The 25,776-nt window shown below is 40.4% G+C and overlaps 1 protein-coding gene across 1 annotated transcript in view; it reads right to left on the bottom strand.

The window, feature by feature from the left end:
- Positions 1-19,671: 19,671 nt before the first annotated feature.
- The window catches only part of LIN28B (lin-28 RNA binding posttranscriptional regulator B), an 80,260-nt gene continuing 74,155 nt past the window's right edge, over positions 19,672-25,776 (bottom strand). Inside the window, exon 4 of the mRNA XM_075597534.1 lies at positions 19,672-20,367. Within this exon, the coding sequence (XP_075453649.1) occupies positions 19,998-20,367 (370 nt within the window). The 3' untranslated portion in view covers positions 19,672-19,997. The remainder of the gene's footprint in view (positions 20,368-25,776) is intronic.

Below are 25,776 nucleotides of genomic sequence, written 5' to 3'. Positions count from 1 at the left end.
CAGGCCTGAAAGGAGTTGGAGGTTTGGAGAGGGGCTATAGCTGTCCTAGTCACCTTGAGGTAGTGCTAGTGGTAGGATGCCTGAAGGGATAGCCTGTTAACGAGGTCAGGAATTGTGGACAGGGTCTGCGCTAGGCTAGCCAACAGTAGGTAGACGCCCAAGTACTGCATGGAAGAGCCAGAGTACTCTAGCCCATTCCAGACCACTTACCAAAGGGAGCCCAGACTGGGAGGAAGGAGATACAGCAGACACAGAGAGAGTGAGCCTAGCCTGAGGTAGTGCAAACACGAGTCCAGCCTACATTAGGTACACAAGGTGGTGCATCAAGGCAGTTTTTATTGTACCGGTGTGGCGGCTGCCCTGCAGAGAGGAGCTCCATGTACAATAACTGCAAATACAGCAACCAAATGGCGACCGCAAGAATGGAGGATCCGCGCGGCGCGGAAGGTCCACAATGGCGGACGGAGGCAGATGGAGGGAGCGCATGTGGGGTGCGTTCCGCTGAAGAGCAAGCTACTGAAGTGACTTTGGCTAGCCTGCTGTGGAGTGGTGCGAAAGCTGTGGCCACACCGTTTTTGTCCTGTCTGGGACCTAGGGGTACTACACCTGAGGACATTGAGGAGGACATTACAGTGATGTGTGGAGAACATGATGAATTTGCTTGTCAGTCGGCGTACAAACAGTCAAAAGCTACCTCGACCGTCAAAGAGACTGACAGTGCAAACCAAAATGGCGGCTCCCACTTCCCTGGGAGACCGCGTGGATCAATTGCAGAAAATTCTGCAGATGCGGGACTTGCAGAAAGTTGGCCTGGAGTGGCGCCAACAGGAAAACTCCACCCTGATGGGGGGTATGGCGCGAAAGCTGCAGCCGCGCCCTCATGGACAATGACTAACTCAGCCCCAGTGCTGGGTCACCCGATCAATTTATGGGATCTCCCCCTAATCTCAACCAGGGGGAGTGGTTTCCAATTATGCCCAGTGGGAACGGGTTCAGCTGAGCGAGGAGCTGGTGAACCGGCCGCACCCTTACAGAAAGTAGTTCCTGTACTTAGTGCTGCCTGTGGAGGAAAAGACAAAGAGATTGGGAGAACCCGGCCGGGGATGGTGCCAAATAAGGAGTGGTGCTTCGGGAGTGGTGGCGCGAAACCAGAGGCCGCGCCCCCCAGGACTGTGAGAAGTTCAGCACTAATCCCGGGACATCCCATACATTTGTGGGACCCTCCCCTAATCTCCACCAGTGGGGGTGGTTTCCAGCTTTGCCAGATGCGGGTGGAGCTAGCTAAGGGAGGAGTTGGCAATTCAACTCCTGCTCGTCAGTCACGAGGAGCCGGTACGCAGATCAGACCACTATTGAGAGTGCCTCCCATAGTGACCATGGCCTGCAAGCCTGAAGAAGGATCCATGGTATCCACTCAACCTTACTCGGCACCAGCAGGCTTCCTGGTGATTCGAGTGGCGGGCACTGAGACGGTGGCATCTCTATGCCTACAGTGTAGACTACCAGGAGGCGCAGTGGGTACAGCTGCACGTTGCCCGCAATGTGGCCTCCAATTTATGTGGCCAATGCCAACCTTTGTGCCAGTCCAGGCTGTAGAGGTATCGGGAGACGCAGCCATGTTATCGGCGGAACTCCCCGGTGCGCTTTGGAGGGAGTCTGCGGATCCCGGAGAATGGGGATCGGTGCCGGTTGTTAAAACTGAGACCGAGGAAAAGGACACTATCGGCCATAGTGCCGGGCGAGAGACTAACCGGCGGTCACCCAGTGGAGTGCCCCTAACCAAGTCGGGATTGGATTCCTCCGATGAGCAACCTGTGGTGTCTTACGCAGTGGTAACCCGGCAGCCAACGAACCCCTGTGGCGGTAACGGGAGAAAGGTACCACTTACCTGTGTCGTCCGTGAGAGAAGCCGAGTGTCGCCGGTGCAGAGGAAAACGGAGAGGCGGAGTCCCCCGGTTCTGGGGGCCGGCGGTTCCAGTGGCGAGGGCAGATCCACACCGACTCCACGGAATGGTAAGAGTAGTCCTTGCTCCTACCAGGCTCCGAGGGTGGCATCGGTGGAGGAAGGTCGGTGCCAGGCCCAGGTGGGGCGGCAGAGACAAGCTGAACTTCCGGATGTCGTGGTGGAGGAAGAGGTCCCGCTTGGGGACCCAACCCAAGATGGCGGAGCCCTCAGCACAGTCGAGGGCGTCACTTCCGGTGGCCGTAGCGGAGCGGATGGAGAGATGACCGCGCCTTGCCGATCGGGCGTTGTTTCCTGATCACCCGGACCCAAGAAGACCGCTGGCAGGCCCTGCGGAAAGCTGAGAGCGGTGAGACCCGAGTGACGGAGGGCCCTTGCGGTGGCCCCAGACCATGTAGCGGTGGAAAGCGGTCGGAACCCCGCGGATACCGGCCCTCCGTCCCTACGCCCAACCCCAGGCCCTAGTTAAAGCCCCGACCCCGGTCACTTTTTCCCATTGGTCATCCTCGAGCTTGGGGATGTCTGGGGGGTCCCAAGTCACCTCCGAAGAGCGGACTGGGGAGAGACTGGACTGCTTTACCTCTGATGATGGGTCGATGGGTGGAGGGTACTCTCGGGAAGTGTCCGTGTCTAGCGACTGCCCAAGCGTAGTCAGTGTTACCCTTGCTACTAAGCCCGAGAGTAGGGCTTCATTCCCGGTCTACCGGGACATCTGGGGTGTCCTCCTGGGGGGAACCGGAAGAAGGGGATTCAGTAGAGTCAGCTCAGGAAGAGATTAGGGAGACCCGGTGGTGGGCCCCTTTATTCGAGGGTTATGAGGCATGGCTAGACCGCACTAGGTTCCTTTTAGAAAGAGAGGGTGTAGTGGATTATTGGTGGGCTCGTGGGGAGTTCACTGAGGAAGAACGGGTGAAGGCATTACAGGAACGGTGGTATCAGATCCGTCATGGGATAATAGAACCATTGGGTCCAAGTAAATTGGAGGATCCGGTGGACCCGGATGAACCCCTATCATGGGTGTTACCAGGGAAAGCGGGCAACACTAGGTTGACACGGGCCAGTAGGGCGGAGAGGGCCATCATAACTAAATACAAAAACTCACATGGGTTAGAGTATCCCTATGTCCCTGAACCCCTCATGCAGGAGATAGAGGATAACAGGGATAGGTGGCTGCGGGAAACCATAGAGCAGTATATGGTGAACCGAGGTGGCGCAATTACTGGACGTAAAGCGGAGGAGAGGATTGCTCAACTCATGCGGGTGTGGAGCATAGGCCGTAGCATCTACATGCATAAAGCTGTGTATAGACCCGAGAGTGTGTTAACACGGGAGTACAGTATAACTGTCACTGATAAGGGTAGCCGGGAAGTTAAGAAGCCTGACCCCCGTCACTATTATTAGGAGAGCCAGGGTAGTATGTTATGCTAGCTAGTGCCCCTGCTGGTCAGAGAGTGCTCTGCATTACATATGATGTGAATTCTATGATGTTCTAATCAATTATGTTTGCATTTTACAGTGCTTCCCGGATGAAGGTACAACAAATTTAGGTCCCAGACGGGGCATTGGGATTCACCAGGGGGAGAATGTGGCCATGCTTTAAAATGGTCTGCAGTTTTCTCTCCTGCTGGCAGTAAACCTGGTAAGTTACAGGGATGCCAGCAGTAATCATGGAGGTTTGCCCTCACACCCTGGTGAGGTGCCCTATGTATGGATGGGAGTGGCTACATACTCTGAGTCCACCGTTAGTGACATCAGAGATGTGCCTGCCTCCTGAGATATATAAGGCACAGCATTGATCAAAGTTAGTGTGTTGGAGTAAGGAGCAAGTCTGCGTTGAGACTTGGGAGTGGGTGGCACACTAGTGCGTTAATTAGTGGCCCCATTCTGTTAAGTAACATCTAGCTGACAAAGCCATACTGTGTCCAGTGACCTGGCGCAGGGGTGATCTCCCCGAGGGGAGAGGGGATCCCACTCCATTGGGAGGGTGTACCTTTGAAAGGATAGCACAGCAAGATGTGTGGCAAAGCAAATCACTGTAAGGGGCAGTTGGCCCGCACCGTAAGCCACAATAAAGTAAACCTTGATCAAAGACATCTTCATGTGTGAGTCTGAACTTACTCTACATATGATGGCACCACGGAGGAGTTCCTCATCAGAATCATCCCCATGCGGACGCAGGGATCCTGATGAGGGTGAGGCGCTGCACTGGATATAGGTAGGACTCATGCACACTACCTCAGCTGCCTGTCTGGGTTGGCAATCCCCACACAACATCATGTGGGAGACTCAGGAGTCCTGTTGCCAACATGTGCACCACCAGACACGACCAGATTGGGTGGGTCAGGCCAGGCCAGAAAATCTGTTACAAATATAACATGATTCTAACACTGATACAACTATACTATGACCTATTATATATATGGAGCGCCACTAATCTATCCACAGAAACAATTAATACATACAAGTCATGGATAGCTAATAAAGACAAATGGAGTAAAATTCTATACTATACTAATGTGACCCAATATCCTATTGTGGGAATATGTGGCACAAATCATGCAAACATAATAGATATAAAAGTGATCTGAAATAATAGAACCTATAAACCCTATTTGTTATACAAACATCAAAATGTAAATGGTATCTAATATAATTAACCCTAGACAAAACAAGTCTCTATGATTATATCCAGAGATATAGATAAATCTAAAATAGAAATAGAAATGTGAAGGAGTGAGTATTGGTGTGCACTTAATGGGTATTGCATAATACCTCCTCATCTAAAGGAACTCATGTGTAAGTATAATGTGTGTTTATTTAATATACTGTTGTGCTGTGAATAAGTCTAAATATAATGGTGATCTATATTTACCTATATCTTTTATCTATATAGATCAAAGTTCCCAGCAGAAAAGGAGACTGCGCTTGTCTGTTCTCTCCTGGATATCTCTGTTTATCCACCTCTCCCCCGCAGCTCCCAAATCCTCCGGCGATCACCCGGGACAACAGTCAGAAATACAATAAAGTTGGAGCGCAGAGAGAAAAGGGTGGTGTTAGACAAAATCACTTTAATGGGTAAAATAACATTTAAAACTTACAATTAGTAAAGCTGCATCGCCCATGGGGTTCCCAAGCCTGTCCTCACTAACACTGCCTCCCTCGGCAGTGTCCTAATGCGAGTCGCTGCCCTGCTACAACCCGGAAGTAGAAGTCCAATACAGGGCTCTCTCGCGAGATCATGGGCGATGCAGCTTTACTAATTGTAAGTTTTAAATGTTATTTTACCCATTAAAGTGATTTTGTCTAACACCACCCTTTTCTCTCTGCGCTCCAACTTTATTGTATATCTATATAGATCACCATTATATTTATATTTACATTATATTTATAATTATATTTACATTAGGTAGGGTATATTTTACACTTTTTCACTCATATTTAATTTTCACACATAGGTAGTCAATAATACACATTAGCTTTTAGTTAATATTCACACCCTAGGGGCCTATTCCCATATATTTCCTATTCACAGCACAACAGTATATTAAATAAACGCACATTATACTAACCCATGAGTTCCTTTAGATGAGGAGGAATTATGCAATTCCCATTAAGTGCACACCAATACTCACTCCTTCACATTTCTATTTCTATTTTAGATTTATCTATATCTCTGGATATAATCATAGAGACTTGTTTTGTCTAGGGTTAATTATATTAGATACCATTTACATTTTGATGTTTGTATAACAAATAGGGTTTATACTGTAGGTTCTATTATTTCAGATCACTTTTATATCTATTATGTTTGCATGATTTGTGCCACATATATTCCCACAATAGGATATTGGGTCACATTAGTATAGTATAGAATGTTACTCCATTTGTCTTTATTAGCTATCCATGACTTGTATGTATTCATTGTTTCTGTGGATAGATTAGTGGCGCTCAATATATATAGTAGGTCATAGTATAGTTGTATCAGTGTTAGAATCATGTTATATGTTTTATGTATAATTGTTGTTAGTGGCTTTTGTTATTTGTTATTCATTGTTTCTTGCTGAGAATACATGCAGCTTTAATATTCCATACTGCGCATGTCTGGGACTAATTACAAGAGCACTGTCTCTTTAAATCGGAACTATAAATCAATGGACACAGAAGGCAGTAGCACAAGTATATCGTTTGGGCTCTCCAGTGATATTACCTTGGCCTAGTGGATGTAGCAGATCTTTGTTTTGAAGAAACTGTATTATCTTTATTTTACCCCTGAAGAAGGAAGGAAGTTGGTACTTCCAAAACGCGTAGGGTGGTCCCACTGGTTACTCTGCTGACTTATGCTGACGTCTGTCTTGTTTCTTCTGTCGATCGGAGCATCCACGAATCTGCTGACACCATCTGCACAGCGTTCCGGGTATTGCACGGCGAATCTGCGGCTGCGATTGCCAAGCCCCAACCGACTGAGCTGAAGAGAGCTGTTTCCATGTGAGCAGGGGGGCGTCCCATCCGGCAACGGCTACGGAGCACCAACTCGCCCCTGATGCCAGGAGACACGCAGTGGAGCTGATCTGATCTAGACGAGAGGGGATACTCTCTAATTATCAATTGCCTATGACCATCTTACATCTGGTAAGTGGTCATTTCAGCCACAGCAGGAGATTTCCAGTGGGACTTATTCTATTTTAACACATGTTGTGTATTTTATTTGTGTTTTATTCATATTCTGTGTCATATATTAAATGTGCTTATTTGTATATCAGTCACCCAGTGTTTCTCAGCCCATGTCATTTGTTATTTGTTATTTTGTCCTGTCATTAGTTTGTATGCTGTGAATATTTATTTTACAGTATTATGCTATGTGATTTCCCTATTTTTTTCATGTGATACTGCTATCGTGTGGAGCCTACCTTTGGACCCGACAAAGCCACCATTACGGGTTGTATATATCCTTTTTACCACCATTTGTGTATGTATGGAGCGCCACAGATATAATATTTTCTCTATCAGTTGTCTCTGATTTGGGTTCAGAGTTATATCACAGGCAGCCAGCCTCTATTCCCAATTAGGAATAACAGGTCATTCATATCCATTTGGAATTAATTTGCACACTTAGAAAGTTAGCGCTACCTTATTTGTTTATTTGTTTTTCTGCTTACCGACTACAGATACTCTAACAGGACTCTGCCCCAGGGTTCTGGTCGGTTATTCTGCAATCCCTACCTCAGCCCTGCGGTTCTGCTTCCAGATTGGAGACAAGCACCGTCACAGATAGTTTCTGCCTTATATACATACACGTCTTGCTTTGGCCTATCACATTAAACAGTATGGTACATGCAATAGTCACTATGGCAGGCTCAAACAGGTGTCACAAAGATGATGAAGCAGTCATTCCACTAACATGTCCTCAACCCAGTCTGATGAACATTTAATATTTCAAGAGCACACATATGTCCCTTTTTTGAAAAATAAAATAACATTAGAAAAGTTTTAAAGTCACTTACCTTTTATGTGACAAGAAGAATGATGGAAGTCTTAATGTGCTGCTTCTTTGGCATCGGACATCCCCAGAAAGTGAATATTTTTTTTATTATTATTATTATGCTTCACGCAATATGGAAAGATATAGACCTTTCAGAATATTTGTGTTGCTCTCTATTAATCACTTATATCATACACGTAATTTTCTCTCTAGGTAAATTACTATTTTCAGCGTGATTGGATTTACCATGGCCAATAAAAGGCGCTTTGATTTATTTTTTGTTTGGATAAAAACTTTTCTTTTGAGCCTTATGTTTAGCATAGATTAAAAAACAGGCTTCTTAAAAGAGTACACTTAGCACATGATTTTACAGGTAGCAATGCAATATAAATGTTTAAATGTGATACTAATCTGTGGTGACATACTCAACAAGACACTTAGGTTGTGACTAATGCTGCGTTGAACCCATTAATAAAATATGCAGCTTTATCTTTTACTGTAAATCCTCCCCACTTCCTACACAAGCGAAGGATGAACCATAAATTTTACATTATTTTAATTACCTTGGGGGGCATGCAGCTACAGGCTCCACTTTACTCTAACATATGTTTACAAGTAGAGCTTTTCCTCGCTCATAAACTGTTCAAGAACCACTCCAAAATGGGACGCTTTACCTTGCAATTCTTTACAACATTTGCATGTGGAGTGGATATAGGTAAATTGGTCTGTAGTATTGCAGGAAATTCATGTTCACATAAATGTGTGCAAATATCTACTCATGCACACCAAATGTTAAAAGATTCAAACAAATTCTAGTCCAGAAATGATTCATCTCCATTGATTGATACAGGGGAGCGCAAATTTTTCCAGCTGCACCCCAGCCTGGTCTGTGCCGAGGCTGCGCCCCACCTCCTACCGTCCAGTCGCGTCACGGGGTCACGTGACGTCAGGTCATGTGACCCGCGGCGTCATTTGATGCCACGTTGCCATGGAGACCCGTCACAGCATCTGAATCGTGGTAAAAAAAAATTGTTGCAGAGGCCTCACGCGATCCCCCGTCATTAATATAAATGCCATGGGGAAGAGCATGGGTCCTCTGCAACAGCCTGCGCCCCCCCAGAAAAATCTCCTGCCCTCCCTGGGGGGTGCGCCCCCCCGGTTTGCGCACCGCTGGATTAATATGCTAGGAACAAATTTGTTTGAACTTTAGTACATGAATACCAAATATTTTTTTAATTGGTTTGTTCTATAGTGGAAAATTGTGGGCAAAGAAAAAATTGCCATTGGGGTGGAATGTTACATTTCATCTGGGTCATGATACATTACCCATTGCAAAGTAACACTGAATGATATAAAATAATATTTAAATCTCATGCGTTACTCTTTGTGTCAGACATAAATGGGGCTGCTAGCCAAAAGCCTCCTCCTGAATATATATGGATTTTCCGTGGTGTTCGAGCTCCAAAAACGTGAATGGACAATCAGGGACCACACACAAACAAAAGTACGTAGATTAAAATAGAATTAGGAAAAGGATGGGATCTTGGAAGTGGTTTGAGGCATCAGTCAGTGGAATCTTCCGTAGATCTTTGGAAGTTTAAACCAAAATGAAACCGCACGTGGATGAAAGATAAATGCATACTCTACGTCTGTTATTCAGAAAATAGAGCAGAGCTGGTTTGTCAGAAAATCGTGTGCACTTCAAAAAATTGAAAATGTAAATAAATAACAAGCCTTAAGTTCCATGAAGTTTAAGAAACTGTAGAAATCGGTCTGGTTACTTTTTCAATGAACAAGTGGCAAAAAAAATCTGTATCCAAACTGGTATGATGCAGAGTTTGTATAGGTATTGCACTGTGTATTTTTGTCACATTGGAAGTAGCTTTGGGCATCCTTGTCTGTTTTTTGTTGTATACATTATGTGGTAATGGCAGGGGTTTCTCAGAGCTTGTTGGGTATCTGTGTGTATGATGCAGAGTTTGCAAAGTTCTGGTACAGTGGATGGTGGCCATCAAAAGAAGTCGCTGAAGATCACTTGGCCTACCTGTCTTATCTGGTCTCTTCCTCGAACACCGATGTCTATCCCATGAAGTTTTACAATTCCATAATAATGTTTACTTTCAGGATATTGTCATTAGATGGAAAAGGGTGAAACATTAGGGGGCCTCATGCAGAGAGCAGCGAATTTTAAAATTGGCGAGTTTATTAAAAAGTAGCTTTTTTGGAGAGTTTTATTCTCCATATGCAGAAATGTGCGAATTCTGCTATGTTTAACATGGATGCGTGTGGCGAGTTTAAATTGGCGAGATGCGCGCTTCAGAAATGTGTTAAAAAAATTTCGCGCCTTTTTTTTCTCTTTGCTATGGCCGCGAGCGGCAGCTTCTTGCCAATTTTTTCTGGCGAGGCAAAAAGGAGACAATCGCGCCATTTTATTGGCGCGAACAGCCGCTAGATGCCGTTCGCGCCTCTCTGCATTAGGATATTTTTAAAACTGGCGAGATGGAGGTTCTCGCCAGCCGCGAGGCGAGTTTTACAAATAGAAAAGAAAAATTGGCGCGTTTTTCGTAACTCGCCATTTTCTGCTGTTTTCTGCGCGATTTTCTCCAAAAAATGGCGAATTTTGAAATAGCGCTGCTCTCTGCATAGGCCCCATGGTGTATATACTGTAACACTAATACTTTTTTATATATATTTTTTATAATCCAGGAGTTGTTTAGGCTGGTGCACTGTAGGAATTCATAGAAATATGGAGAGTGGCAAAGCACACACACATTTTGAGAAAGGTGTCACACAAGCGAGATATTTAGCCCAATTAAGCAAATTGGCAAGTCAAAAATTCCTTGATATTCACACTATAAATAACGTCTTCCAGATTTATTCGGTTATCAGTACACATTTTAGTACTGATGGGACCATGACCAGAGCGACATTGGAAACTACAGATACTACACAAATATCTGCAGTTCAGGGGACTTTGTATTGGGACATCCAATCAGCAGTGAAGAGATGTCAGAATAATTACATGCGTTTTATTACTACACAGAGATAGGAGATCAACATGGTCCCACGGCAAATATACCGGAACACTGAAAGAGAAACCATAACACCACGTGTTCCTAAAGAGCATCATTCCAAAAAGAAAGGTTCAGGATACTCACACTCTAAGGGCAGAATTACAATCTGGACTGCACACAGTCACTGATTTCTATAGTGGACGCATGTATCTATACTTTGCTCACTGGTCAATCCACATTTTGGTTATATTGGTGCTGCGGCCTTTCCAGGCTGTAAACTGTAAGCCTAATCAACATTTGTTTATTTATATTGTATTTTATGCATAAATACTGTATTTTGGTGAGAAAATCTTTGGAAGATTTGGCTTTTCCTCCCTTATACCTGATGTTTGCTTGCTATCAATTAATTGTGCACATTATGGATAAAGTTTGCTATAGCTAACATTTCATATTTGTCTAACTCAATACATTGTAGTAACGTACTCCGATGTATGACCATTATTATGGATGCAGATAGGTTTTTCACCATTTTGTTGTTTTGCTGGTTACTGTGTCATTTTTATTGTAATAATGTGTTACTTCTGGTCCTGTTTTTCATACAAATATACGTTTTAATTTGAGTTTCATAAGCGTTACATTTTGACCTCTTTTTAGTGCCTGGTTTTCTTTGTTCCAATTGCATTGCAACTAGTTTAAAATAAATCTAGAATTTGACGGCAGATGAGAACCTCCTGTCCGTCCTAATTTGCCCATTTTCCCATGTGCTGTTGCTGTGAATTTTAGACCCCCTTTGTATTCATCTTTTATATTTAGGATAGCTTTATGTCGATCCCAAGCATTTTTTTTTTAATTCCCCAACTGTATTCGGCCCCTACCACCTCTGCTAGGAGGCTATTCCAGGAGTGTACCACCCTAACCACAAAGCAGGACTTCATCAAACTTCGCTTTAGCCTGCCATCCTCCAGCTTCAGCGTATGGCCTCTCGTTCTAGCACGTCTCTTGCTCTGAAATATGCTTCCCTCCTGTACTTTGTTAAAAGCCGTAACGTAATTGTAAATGTCCATCATAGTTGCCCCTCCCCCCATGCAAGCTATACATACCAAAAGGTGCAAACTCATGTAGCCAGACAGAAAACATCATCTTGTAACACATTTTTGTAACCTGAATCAGGTGTCCTATACGTAGGAAAATGTATTGGGGCAATGGGGGAGATAGCCGGGGCAATGGGGGAGATAGTCGGGACAATGGGGGAGATAACCGGGGCAACGGGGGAGAAATCCGGGGCATCTGTCCAGCATCTAGTGATACAGCAACCCCCCTAAATGCTGGAAGTTGGTCCCGCTTCCTCATTTGCCCGCTTGATCGGAGGCCTCCCCCTGTAAGGGGTTGTGTATTTGCGGGGTTACGTTTTTGGGGTTTGGGGGGAGTTGTGTATTTGGAGTTTGAGGGGAGTTGTGTATTTGGAGTGTGAGGGGTTTATGATGTCTATTGGGGTGGGGGGCTTAGTGTATGTATTGGGGGAAGTGGAGAGTGGTGAGGGTGTGGGGGAAAGGTGGTGGCGGGGAGAGTTGGGGGTGGTAGGGAGAAAGGAAGAGGTGAGGGAGGGGGTGTAAGAGAGGGGGCACAACGCAGTGGGCGTCGTGACGCTATTGTGACGAAAATGGAAAGATGACAACCACAAGTGTGGCTAGCTTTGAATTCCTATTGAACACTGCAGGTCTAAATGATTCCCCTAAGCAATTCAAACCATGTTATTAGGAAAGGGTTGTCTGCTTTCATCTGTGTTAACTAGCTGCATTTCTTGCGGACTCTGAATAAGGACGTGTTTGTCAATCGAGTATTTAAAAAAAAATTATTATGTCCCCCCTTATTAGTCACTTGGTCCTAGCAAGGATTGCCCCTTTAAGGCTAGTATTTTCTGATAAGTTGTATGGTGTACACCAGGCACCATTTTAGTCGCGCCTTCTTCACAAACATTTATATCCTTCTTGAGATATGGTCTCCAGAACTGAACACCCTACTCATACGTGAGGACTTGCGAATGATTTATAAAAGTGGCAACACCGCCTCTTGCTGTGAATACCTCTCCCTATACATCCAGCATTCTGCTGGCTTTCCCGCATGCTTACTTACTTTTAAGTCAGCTGAAATAAGGACGCCCAGGTAACTTTCTCCTATAGTAGTTGACGCATTTTCAAGAATACTGTATTCGGCCTTTGGCTCTTTGTGACCAAGGTGCATGTTGAAGTTTTCAACCTTCACACTAAACAACATTGATGTTCGCTTGCTATCTATAGTATAAGAAGAAGGGATCCCAAAATGTTGTTCTTCACTCTGGAATTCTTCTCAATAAATGTCAATGAGCAAATGAAAACATTTTGGACTTTGATGTGAATTAGTGAATACATTTTGGTGTGCTACCATTTCTTTATATTTTTAAAGTCCATGGTGGCCCATTACCATCAGGTGCATGTGACATCAATCACCATGCTGCCGATACTGGCAAGTCGTTCCATGTTCTGCACGTAAAAATAAGTACCACTGTAAAGCCTTTACTCGTGCTTGAGGAACTCACGTACTATTTGAAATGGAAGTCCCCTAACCTATGAAGCTTACTACACACTGAATGTGGTTTTTAATAGGTACAGCTGTTTACCTGCTATATAGGTACAGTTGGAGGGTATGCTGTGACTTCACATTACATTGTCGCTATTTTCTTTATATAAATGTTGATTTGTTCCCCTTTTCCTCATTGATGCTGTGATAAAAGATCACCCACTGACTGCAATGTTGGCTGCTTACTCAAAAATATATATTTCTGTTCATCTGTGGTGTGCCCAGATATCAGCGACCCTACTAGACATTGCGGGAACAAGACACTTTCCAATAATAAAATCAGCCCTTATCGGATCGATTCCAAACATTGATGGTGCTTGATTGGGTTGTGCTACCAATGTAAAATTGTAAAAACACCTGTATGTCTGGGGTTGCCATCTTATGCAAATAGTGGGAATGGCTTTCAGAAGCAAACAGGCTCATTACAACAGATATTCTGTAAGTAGGCTGATCTAGTTCCATAATCTTTTCCTGATGGAACCAGATGTTCCTTTAGTTCAGTATGATCAATTTCTTCCTTTATTACAGTATCTTATTTAAAAAAAAATCCCGTGAATCATGTAAATGCCAAAGTTATATGTTTTATTTTCTTAATCAAGTAATTCCTTTAAAACCTCACGATATCCATGATTGACAGATATTTAAAAAAAAAATAAAGATACGAGGCATGAAATGAAGATATAAAATACATGATATGCAGAAAGGCAATCAGTGCTTAAGTCCATTGAGAAGACAGTAAACAGGCAATATGACCCATAAAACTTCATTCACTTATTTTTTTGGAACAAAGAATACATACAATTCAAGCATGGTTGGTTTATATGGTCTTGTAAACATATTATAATAAAAATGGAAAATAAGGTATTCTAGGCTACAAAAGATAACTTAAACACTATATAAGACATGGTATTTAAAACAAATAGAAAAATCAGTGTTTACTTTGGTCTCTAGTATGGTTATTATTACTATTATGATTATTTGCAACAAATGCTAGTTAAAGCATTTTAAGATTTTCTAACCAGTTGCTGCTTAAAGTAGTGGAACTCCACGAGGTAGTCAGTACTGCCATTAATGCTGGTAACTTGCAGATAGTACTTGGTACCCTTTAGATCACAAAATATTTGTGACAAAACTTCAGTCCTGTGGATAAACTTTAAAAACAGACGTTACTTCATAGACTAGTCTCTTATTTTTACATACATGAGGGAAAAGTATGCACATCTAATTTGTATTGCTACACTGCAAGAGAGTTGCAGCGAACAAGTCAGAGGATATACAGTTCTTGAAGAGGTACAACTCAATATATCTAAAAAGTCTGCTTTGTCTCAAACATGTCTTATTCATGAAGACATTTACACATAAAAAAAACAGTGCATATGCACATATTATTCCCCAACCCTGATCTATTTTATAAACGGGTGATTTTCACATATATAACTTTTTTGATAAACATTTCTTACAGAGGAGATAAATTAATTTAAATTACTTTTAAGACTTATTGAGATTCCCCAGGTCTTTTTTTTTTCCATAAAGAATGTTATAAGCTGCATTAAAAAAATTTTTTAAAAAAGACACAAAAATTATGGAACACCATCTAAAAAACAAAAGTATTATTAGTTGTAAGGTTTGGATAACACTATAAAAAGTCTCAAAAGTAATATTGATAAGGACATCTACTAAACACTCCAAAATCCGATCACAAGATAAAATATTTTTTTTTAGAAATGGACTAATATTACATTATGATCAAATGGTAGCCTTTGTTACTAAAGGTACCTCTGCAATGTCGCAAACTGCAGAAGCACCACCAGCAACAAACAGAAACGCAATACTCTTTATTTCCAGAAAAGCACTGCACTGAAGATGCCTCTGTCAGTTAAGGAATTTATGAAAAGAAATTATATACTCTTTTTATTTTATATAAGGATCCATCATTAAATATTTCTTTGGATGCCATTTGAGAACCACTGCAGACTTTTACACGGCATACCCGATTACAAAATGTTAACCATTTGGTTTCCTGTTCTCATTCTCCTCTTACCTCTCATTCTTTCTACGAGACACTTTCAAAGTGTCACAATACTGGCTTAAAAACACACCGTGCCGGTTGGGATGTTTACGGGGCTCGGTGCAGGGACATGTGCGGGGCCTCAGCTCTTACCTTCTCCGACGGCATCTCCTCAGCATTCCATCACGACAAATGGTGTCGAGTTGCCATGACAACGGGATGTCATAGCGCCATCGCGTTGTCATGGGAACGTGACACCATTTGACTTTGCGGAGCCATGATGACGGGACCCTGTATGAGGAGATGCCATCGGAGAAGGTAAGAGTTACAGAGGCCCGGCGAAACAAACCACAAACCCTGGATTCTTTGGTACAGCCTACGTGGCTGCTAACGACAACCAACTGATGCCAGATAATAATAACCTTTTACTACATCCCAGCATTGCAGTAATTATTATTGGTTATAAATGCAACACAGTACCATTTAGTAGCATTCAGTGGTTCCCAATGATTATTATACTATATATGGAATTAATTGAAAGCAAGTATCAAGCGGAGGTGCAAAACGACTCAAATGGCTCACATGTATGTGCCACATACATCCTTACACAGACAGTCTGCTCCATCCGCCGGAGTACCAAAGTGTAAAACACTGTAGACACAAATATTGTTGGTATAACCATGCAAGTGAGTACAACATGAAGGGAAATACATTTGCGCAGCATTGTATAGCTGGCCACTCCAGCAGACAACATTTTCCCGAGCAGGAAGTTCTTTCTCTACATAATTACAATATAAATTCCCATGAAGAGTATTGTATGTTATACACATCACATAACTTAAATGAAGTACATGTTTGCAGTCGTCTTCTGCAGTCTATTTCAATTGCGTTGATTCTAAGGAGCGTTGGCCAAACATGGACTAACTTGCCTTATTGTAAAATAGATACTCACAACACAGGAAAAGAAAAAAATGATGTACCATTGGTTTGACAATCACCTGTAAGGCTGGAGCAGCATAAAGATATGCTATGTGGTAATATGAGGTAGCCTTTTGCTGTAAACAGAATAACATTTTTTTTACCTATGTAAACATTGTGAATACAACCAAAGGGGAGGAGGGGGTCGGGGGGATAAAATCACAAATATTCACATATGTAAATCAGAAAATGAAAATGAACACAGTTTTTACAGTTAACACATGAAACAAAAACACACACACAAAAAATATGTATCTGATTATCAGAATTGTGGGTTTATGTCAAATTTAAGAGGTAGTTACTAATACCAGTATATAACACTTATAGATTAGATTAAAAAAAGGTCTACGTCTATTTGGTTTGTTCTGAGAAAGCAGGTCTGTAGACGATTCAGTAATGGAAACGACAACATTACATGGTATATTCCCTGAGCAAAGTTCTTCGTCCTGAGTATGTTCTGTAATAGGGATAATATTCTCATATACAAAAATAAAACCTAGGCTTAACATAGGTTTGGTATGTGCTCGTTGCAGTTCAGTCCGAGGTGCGGCATAAGATGGTGGTGGAGTGATGGACTGCACCCCGCTGCATGTTGGATTAACCTCTTATTGTTTTGTGGTCTCAACTCTGAACAATGTTTATGTAAACAGGGAATGCCCACTTTTTCAATTCCTTATAGAAAGTGAGGAAACTTTGGTTTCAAATCCCAAAGTGACCCCTTTCTTTTGCATCTTTGTTGCGTAACCCCTCTTGTGCTGGAGTTTCTGGACCATCTAGCCGGGTCAGGGATAACCCAGTTATCACGCCTGCCACAGGGTTATGCAACGCCACTTTGATTTGTCCACATAACTTAAATAAGACAACTTTCCTTACCTCAGGCAAGGAAGTACTCGATCGATACATCACATTCAATATCGTCACAAGTTAAACTTTGCATTAGACCATACTGACAAAAATCAGTATAAACCATTGAGAAACACAGTCATGGAATTCAAGAATAATAACTTGATTTGTTCCTAGTGGATACAGATAACCTTTGTAAGCAGTAGCAGCACTGGGTGGGCTCTGTTAATACTGCAAATTGCTATACCTGTCCAGCTCATATACACCAGTTAATGACATTTAAATGGCAGTTCACTTACAAAATGTACCTCAAACAGGAACATGTTGGTGTTTATTGGGATATAACTAAATGTTCATAGAATCACAAGGCTCCATTCTCCGGGAGATGGTACATATTTTAAATGAAGCCTGTCGTACTGATTATTTATGGTACCAAATTTCAAATCCCTCCAGTCCAGAGTCATAATCAAGAGCATACACGGCCTCTGCAAGAGTACCCTCTTTTAATCAACAGTGAGGAATGTAAATGTTATTTAAGGGGGGGGAGAGAGAAGTAGGAGTTCTGAACATCCAAAAGATCTCCAATATTTTCCAGGTTTTTGTCCAAAGGGGATACAAATGTCCTCATTGTGTGGGACACGATCTCTTGTTTTTACAGAATCTGTCACAGCACAGAGACGGTTTTGAATAACACTGGATTTTTTTTTCTCTGGAAGGGGGGGGGGATGTAATTAGGTTGTGTTTGGTCCCAGTAAATCATGAAACATATATGCTGCCACACATGTTGAAAACCAACTTGATAAATCACAACTTGTACCCTCCATTCTAGCTTGGATGCATTGCTCGCTGGCACCAATACAACTAAACCATTTTTCAAAGGGTCAGGCACTAGGCACTAGGCCCTGTCCTCCGTGGCCCACAGTATGTTGTACTGTGTTAGCGGAGCTACACTGATATATAACAGTAATCATGATGTATTTCGCATCTGCCCGTGCAGGCTGCGAAAACCAAACCATTCATGAAAAATATTGTTAAGAACAGCTCCAAAGAAGGTTTGACCATGGCAATTATTTTTAGGCAAATCCGATTCAGTTAAACTGTTATATAAATAGCTCACCATTCTTGTAATGGTTGTGCATAGCAACCCACAACTATTGACAGAGCCCAAAAGTATTTTTTGTGTATAAGTAAGGAAGAAGCTTTGAGGTTATCAGCACAACCTTTTCTTACATTATATGGGCCTGTGCCACGGTTAATGGTATATAAGCTTCATATGGCACACAGGTGTCCCTTTGCCATTATAAAGCATGGAAATGGCTGGTGTGGAATTGCTCAAATCCCTAGTTAAAGCACTTGTAAATTAATCAGTTACTCCAATGTGACAATGGAATATCAAGTCACTTTGATATGTCTGGAACTGGTATCATATTTCGCATATTTTGTATAAACTGGTCAGCTCATAATCCATTCCACGAAGAACGGAGCCTTCGCTTCATGTTCTAACGTCAATATGTAAAAACAGAGTATGCAAAAAGTTTCTTTCAATCAGTAAGATGAGCATACATGATCAGAAAGCAAATATCGGTTCACTTACGACAATATAGCTCTGCTGTGACTTGCCAGCAGTATCCTACAAAGTTATTTGGAGATACTGTATAGCTAGTGATCATCCTTGAAAAGAAGCTAGCTAGATTTTTCTCACGCTATTAAGTTTACAGGTTCATTAAATAATCTCATTCATGTTAAATCCGATTTACCATCACACCTGACAACATGTTTAATAGTCAAGAGTGCTTCTAAATAATGTGCTTTGATTGCATTACCCCCCAGCAGTGAGGTGGTAGCAAGCACACAAGTAATTCCATGTTCACACCTTACCTCTGAACTCAAACCAATTGTGTTAGCATAGAACAAAAATCAAAATGGGATCACTACAGCCTAGTAGTATCCAGCTAGCAAAATGGGTATCCTGATATTGGATGCTGCTGATTTGTTTCTTTCACCTCACACAGGTGCACTAGCCCAAAACTATTTTAACGGCAATGGTCATTCTTCTCGCATTGTCTTCATCTAGTACACAATATAAATCATTCTATTAAAATATTCGTACAACATCACAGAAAATAAACATTCACTGTCTCTTCTGGAGCGCTCACACCTGCACATAGTGTTCAAGGACACCACAAGCATATTTGGCTCACAATATTGCTTTGGTGCAGAGTCAAAAATGCTAATGCCAGCTGATCTGGACAAAAAAAAATAAAAAGCAACCATCCAGTATAGGATGTAATAATAATATTGGTGTCAGCTCACTAACAGTCTAGACATTAAAAACTCCCTCTGCTCATACAATACGGTTCTGACTGTAAAAAAATTATATAAAATCAAATGAATAGCAGGAGTGCTTCCAGAACAAAGTATTCAAAAATAAGAACAATGAATATTGCTTCATACTCGGTGATGTATATTGGGAATGTGGGAATGCAGATAGTTCTAATATATATATATATATATATATATATATATATATATATATATATATATATATATATATACATACAGTGGTCGACAAATCACCAAAAAATCTACTCGCCACACAAAAAAATCTACTCGCCACCTAGTACCAAACGTGTGCTGCTTGGGCCAATAGGAGCTCGCCACGATGTTAAATCCACTCGCCCGGGGCGTGCAAATGTATAGGTTTGTCGAACACTATATATATATATATATATATATATATATATATATATATACACATACATATATATATACATATATATATACATATATATATATACATATTTCATTCTAGAGATTATAGATTGATATGTATACTGTACATACAGACATGATATAGACACATGCACACACACACAAATGAGGTAAAAACACAAGACACCCTGCATGTTCAGTTTGCTTGGAGTGATTTGTCCTTATTGTTGATAAAAAAAAATATATATATATATTTGAATTCACAGTTCCTCAACAGTAGTTAAAATTCCAGGTCAGCTGCGAATAATGAAATGACTTCCCCTGTACTTGTATGAGGTAGAACGTCCCCAAGAGGGCAAATTGAAGGGAAACACCAGGACAAAGCTAAGTTTTTTTCCTTTTTTGAACAGAAGGCCCCTTTCTGCTTTGTTCTTCGGGGGATGCAGATATCTTGCTTATGGAAGGTTCTTGAGGTGACCTGCTTGAACGTTCCGAAAGGTCTGATCTTCCCTCCTGAGAATAGGATGGAGATGAAAAGCCGAAGGCCCCTCCTCCCTCTCTCTGAAAAGCAGAAGTTGAAGGCTGTGGTTCTGCTTCACATCTTCCCTGAGAAGTTGCTGGATGCTGTGGAACCATTTTGTGGGGGCAGTTGGCTACCATGTGCATTATGCTTTGACAGTAATGGCACTTTTTTGGCTGAGGAGGTAGATTGCATTCCTTAGCATGATGATCAAGGCCACCACAGTTGTAGCATCTGAAAGGCAGAACGGAAAGAAAGAATAAACAATTAATCTATTAGATGGCATGATGCACCTCCCCCACATTAGATCCAGGAATTACTCCTCCTGGGAAATCATTTCCCCCACCTGTGTCATGCTTATAACCTCCCCCTACGTTGATAATTTATTCATACACTGGGAAAGAAATTCTGACTATGCAGGAAATCAATTTAAACATACATATACATATATCTGTGCAAAATATTGTAGAACAGCAGCAGGTCAAGTTTCAAATCAGTTTGTCAAGAGCTGCTTCAAATAATAAGGATTCGATAACGTCTAAGTTCCAGGGTCAGACAAATACATATTATTACAAATAAAACAATTCACATTTTTAATATTGCAAGCTGATAGGTGCATTACAACACAACTGTGTGTACTATAACTCAATGTGAATGTTCTTAAAAATGAACACGTTTATTTCTAAAATGCAGAATGTCAGATTTGCTTTAAGACACAGTCATTGTACTAAATACATTAAACAGCATTCATTGCCAAATACTATGCTGAGGGAACCTTATAGGTCTCCCTGAAAAAATAAACAGTTTCTGCAGTGCTGGAATTGGGCTAAAATATACTAGTACAATTGGAACAACAGGATCTGTTCTTTGTTTTCCATATAATGTATGTAAGGCCAATCCTTTTACCAGCAGCATACTTCAAAGGGGTGAAGTGCAGTAACATGTACATTCCTCCATTAAAAACATAGAATCATTTGGAAATGCCGAATTAATATGGGTGTCCAAACTCAGAAATTGAACCCACTACCTCCAACAGTTTATCATTAAATCTTGCATTGCATCACAGCCACACTCTGGAGTTCCGAGATGAAGGATAATTGTACACTATATAAACCTTATTCCTAAGCAAAAGCTATATTATATGACATGAAATAGAATTATGTTTCAAATTAATTGTAAGACATTTGTACAAATATATATTAAAAAAACCTGAAATGAAAAATGTAGTTTTATTTTTTTTTTCTATAGAAAAACAAAAAAATCTGCAAAACAATGTTTGGCGCATTAAAAAAAAAAAAAAACTTCCTCTGCAATTGCGTAACAAATATTAAAAGGTCCAATGTAATTTGTAAATAGCTGATAACCAACAACTGAATAAAAAGTAAGATCGATATATAACCATGGGATTCACATATAAATATAAATAATAAATTACTTGCTGCTTTACGCTAAACAACACTAAGTTTAAAAAAAAAGATAAGTCTGGTATTTTTAAAATATGAAGATAATCAGATAAAAAGAAAATACATTTCTCTTCCAGAGAGTAAAATATATATACTGCACTGCATACTAATTACAGGGCAAAAGAATAAAACCGTGATGTCAACTAATTTTGACCTATTTTCTCATCTGACAGACTAATATATATACAAATGTTGGTGTTTATTTTTGGCTAAAACAGTCGTTACGTCCTAAATGAGTCATTTGAATGGGCTCGTTACATGACAACAACAAATATGTATTTAGTATTTTTCCAAGAGACTTTTAGACTATGCTGTCTCTGGTATAGCGTTATGTTCTCCTGGTTGTGCAGTTTGTCAATTAGTAATAATAATAACTTTATTTCATATAGCGCTTTTCTCCCAATGGGTCTCACACCGCTTCACAATTACAGTTTAGCGCAGGACGCAGCGCAGGACGCAGCGCATGGGAATTTTTACAGACAATTGCGGCTCGGTGCACTTATTTTGCTGTGAAAAAGGTTTTTGAATAAAGCTAGATCTGAGATTTCATCACAATATACTGCTAACCAAAAAGGCAGAAAATAGCTGTGTTGCCTTTTTTGTTTTTCTCAAGAGCTGCTAACAAGAAACAATCCGCTAGGTGGCGATGTAACCATTTGCAGAGATTTACCCGTAATGGACTAACCACCACATTCATACATATCAGTTACACGCCTCGCTGGGTTATGTATAAAAAGCGCATTAAAAACGCAGGTCTTGTAACTGGCAAATTACCTACAACAAAGATTCGATGTGGTACTCTTACCTGAAACTATTTAAACATACTTAAAATAAGTCAACTGTAATAGGACATCTCAAATATTTGTTCAACTGTAAATATCCAATTCTTTAAATTTGCTGATTATTTAAAGGTTAGACAATGTCTTTCTCATATAAATCAGAACGGTTGAAGGAAAGGTCTTTTAAAGACTTAACAGTCAAGTAAAAATTATATATATATATTTTAATTCAGTTGTAAAACAATTTATTTTTTATTTTTAATTTGTGCTTGTATTTGAACACGTTTGATCATTACATTTAATTTCCCAGCTACGGAAATGACAATTATAGAGAAAGTTGAAAGAAACGTGCATCATGAATAGTACGTTTCGCGTCCAATTCATGTTCTTATTTTTAAATAAAGCCCCTTTTTCTTCTTTTTTTTGGAAAGAATGCATTTACTTGCAATCTATATTTTAAAATTTATTTTGAAATGGTTATGTGAATTTCATTTATTTTCTTAAACGATTTCTGTTTTAATATACATAAAGAACAACGATCTAAATAATTTAGATTAAATAAATGTTTTAGTTGCTACAAAACAAAATAACCATGCACTAATCAAATCAAATTTAGGAACGTTTATTTATTTCTGTCCATGATTTCTACGCATCTCAAATCTATAGCAAAACCACAATGATTAAAATGACCTCCACAACCTCAAACAAAGAATAATATTAATGGACCATATTATAAAAACACTGTTTATACATACAAAATAGCCAATACACTCTGTGTTAAGAAATAAAGGAAATCCATCAAATAATGTTTAGTTAGGGAAGTACCCTTCCCCTCCCCCCCACCCCCCTGTATCGGAGGTTTTCACCAATTTATTCAAGTTTCCTTCCCTCTAAATGCAATTAGTTCATCTGTATTCAGAGCTCTTTCTCAAATTTTCTCCAGGACCAAAACGCGGCTACTAGAATTGAATTTCCTAAATGTTTAAATTCAAATCAAAGTAAGATTAATTGCTAGTCTAAATAGGTTGTAAAATAAATTAACCTACGTTTCATATTGACTGCTTTTATTTATCTTGCATAACTTCTGAGTGTATTCATGTACAGTTTTTTTCCCCATTTATAGCACTAAATATAGTTGTTCCTTTTTTATATGTTCACAGAACAGTAAACATGCCATATATTTATTGGGGGGGGGGGGGGGGATTGACTACATTGTTTTCTGTTTTGCAAGTATTATTGTTACAATTTGCAGTTTTAATACGATTCCAAAATGTTTTATAAAGTTCTGAAGATAAACCTGAGAGTTTCTTACCATTGAAACTACAAGTTAATTCTAGTATCTTGGCAAAAATAAATGAACAGTGCAAAATTTTCACCCAATTTGTTAAATATTTTATTTTAAGAATTCATTTCTCACTAGCAATCTAATATAAACTAGTTTTCAAAATAAGCAACAACATTACCATCACACATAAGGCAGCATAGCAGCCATTTTGTTAACCCCGTCAATGCTTTGCAGTAATTTGTATGCCCCTCATTGCTCCTAAAAACGCTAGAAGACATCTCAGACATTCGTTTGCATAAAATTATAAAAGGTAGCACTAATACTGGTTACAAAGCAAAATCAAAATAGGTTAGCACAAAAACGGCACTATTACAAAAAAAGCCAATGACATGAAGTGTATTTCAGTAACTGTTCAACAAAGGAAGCAGCTGTCCTTCTACAATACCAATCAAACCAACATGTAGTGCAGCATTAAGAAACATTTCTACAAGTATATAAACACAGACCGTAAAACACTGTTTGTACCACATATATAAAAATAAATAGAGAAAGAGAAAAATTTGATATTTGTTTTTTTTCCCCTTCAAATTAACATAATAAATGAGAATCCTATTCGGTCACTTATTTCCTACACTTCCTGACAAGAGTACAGACTCACAACACCAATGTTAATTTGAGTTCATATTTCTGCGTCTTTTATTGACAAGGAATGGATGCTCTTATACAAACACTATTGGTGCACCAAATGCATTCTTCTTGACATTATATTAATTATGGAAAGGTTCTGGCTACGTCAGATACAAGTTAACCCCATCCCTGCTAGAAGCCGTTGCTAAACGAAATGTGCTGCAGACACCTCGAGGAGGAAGCGGGTTAAAGGGTCTATGTAATGGAGCAGCCTGCAGTCATGGACAAATCAATTTAATCAGTCACTACAGTATGCGCTGTGTTATCCGATTCAGTGAACCACTGCACGTCACCATTTGACCAAAAACCTGCTGTCAGGGACCTGTTTCCATGCATGGATCCTCACCTTTTGCTTTGTCTACAGTTCTAAGGGCATTCTGGTTCCAGAGTATTCAGGATCAGTTTATTCCTGTGGTTTGCTGAGAGACTTGTTTGGTTTTGTAATGGAAAATTATATTTGCTGCTTGAAGTAGCCCTTCAGAATTCCTACCCCCATCAAAATTGGCTTCCCTAGTGAGGCAATGCCTTAGATGCTATCTGCTCTCGTGTGTGCTCCAGCCAAAAAAGGGGAAGGAGGAGGCATTTATTCCATCCTTTGGAGTATTTATTCTCTTCATGTCAATCATTCTCACAAGCAGCACAGACCCCATCCCTAAATGTTTTTCTCCTCCAGGGATTTACAAAATGGAAATAGTCAGCTACCTCCAACCACTCAAATGACATACCACCCAGCATCATCTATGCAATATATGTGGCATTTACTGCTGTGTCGCAGCCTTAATACATGACAAGTGTCAGATGCTTTAAAGCGTAGTGTAGAATAATTCTGTGTTCAGACATACAAATATTTGGATCAAAAGATGGCTAAATTCAGATATTGGATCATCAACCACAACCATGCATAATGTGTTAAGTAAAATGCTAGATAGCTGGCATATATACTATGCCTGTTGATTTTTTCCTTAAAAAAAAAACAAGTAATAAACTGATCAGTAAATTCTGCATCTAAGTATCGGATTTCAAATACACACACTGTAAATGCAGAAAGTAGATGTACAGAAGTCTCTATAGCAAACCCTTTTCTCTTTCAATTGAGTCAGAATGCATAAGCCGACCACAGACACATACACTAGTTGGACCTTTATATGCTGAGGGACAAAAGACTCAAGCAACTAAGCCCTCTCTGGGACAGCCATAAAGTGGACCGGTGTTAAGCCAAGATCGGTCAAAATGATGTGCAGGGTCATAGACCCGACAAATGATGAACTGAACAAAAATGTAAGTGGACAGCAGTAGGGGGTGAAATCTCCAAACTGTAGAGAGGAAAGTGATATGGGTGAAAAAGAAAATAATTGGAAATATAAAAGAGCTGGGATAAGAAAGAAAAGATGACAAGAGAAAGGTTTTCACATCATGAAAGAAGACATTA

Source organism: Ascaphus truei, chromosome 4, assembly GCF_040206685.1.
Source record: "Ascaphus truei isolate aAscTru1 chromosome 4, aAscTru1.hap1, whole genome shotgun sequence".
NCBI classification, from domain to species: domain Eukaryota; kingdom Metazoa; phylum Chordata; class Amphibia; order Anura; family Ascaphidae; genus Ascaphus; species Ascaphus truei.
The sequence above is the reverse complement of the archived record's forward strand: the minus strand, read 5'-3'. Positions and strand labels throughout refer to the sequence as shown.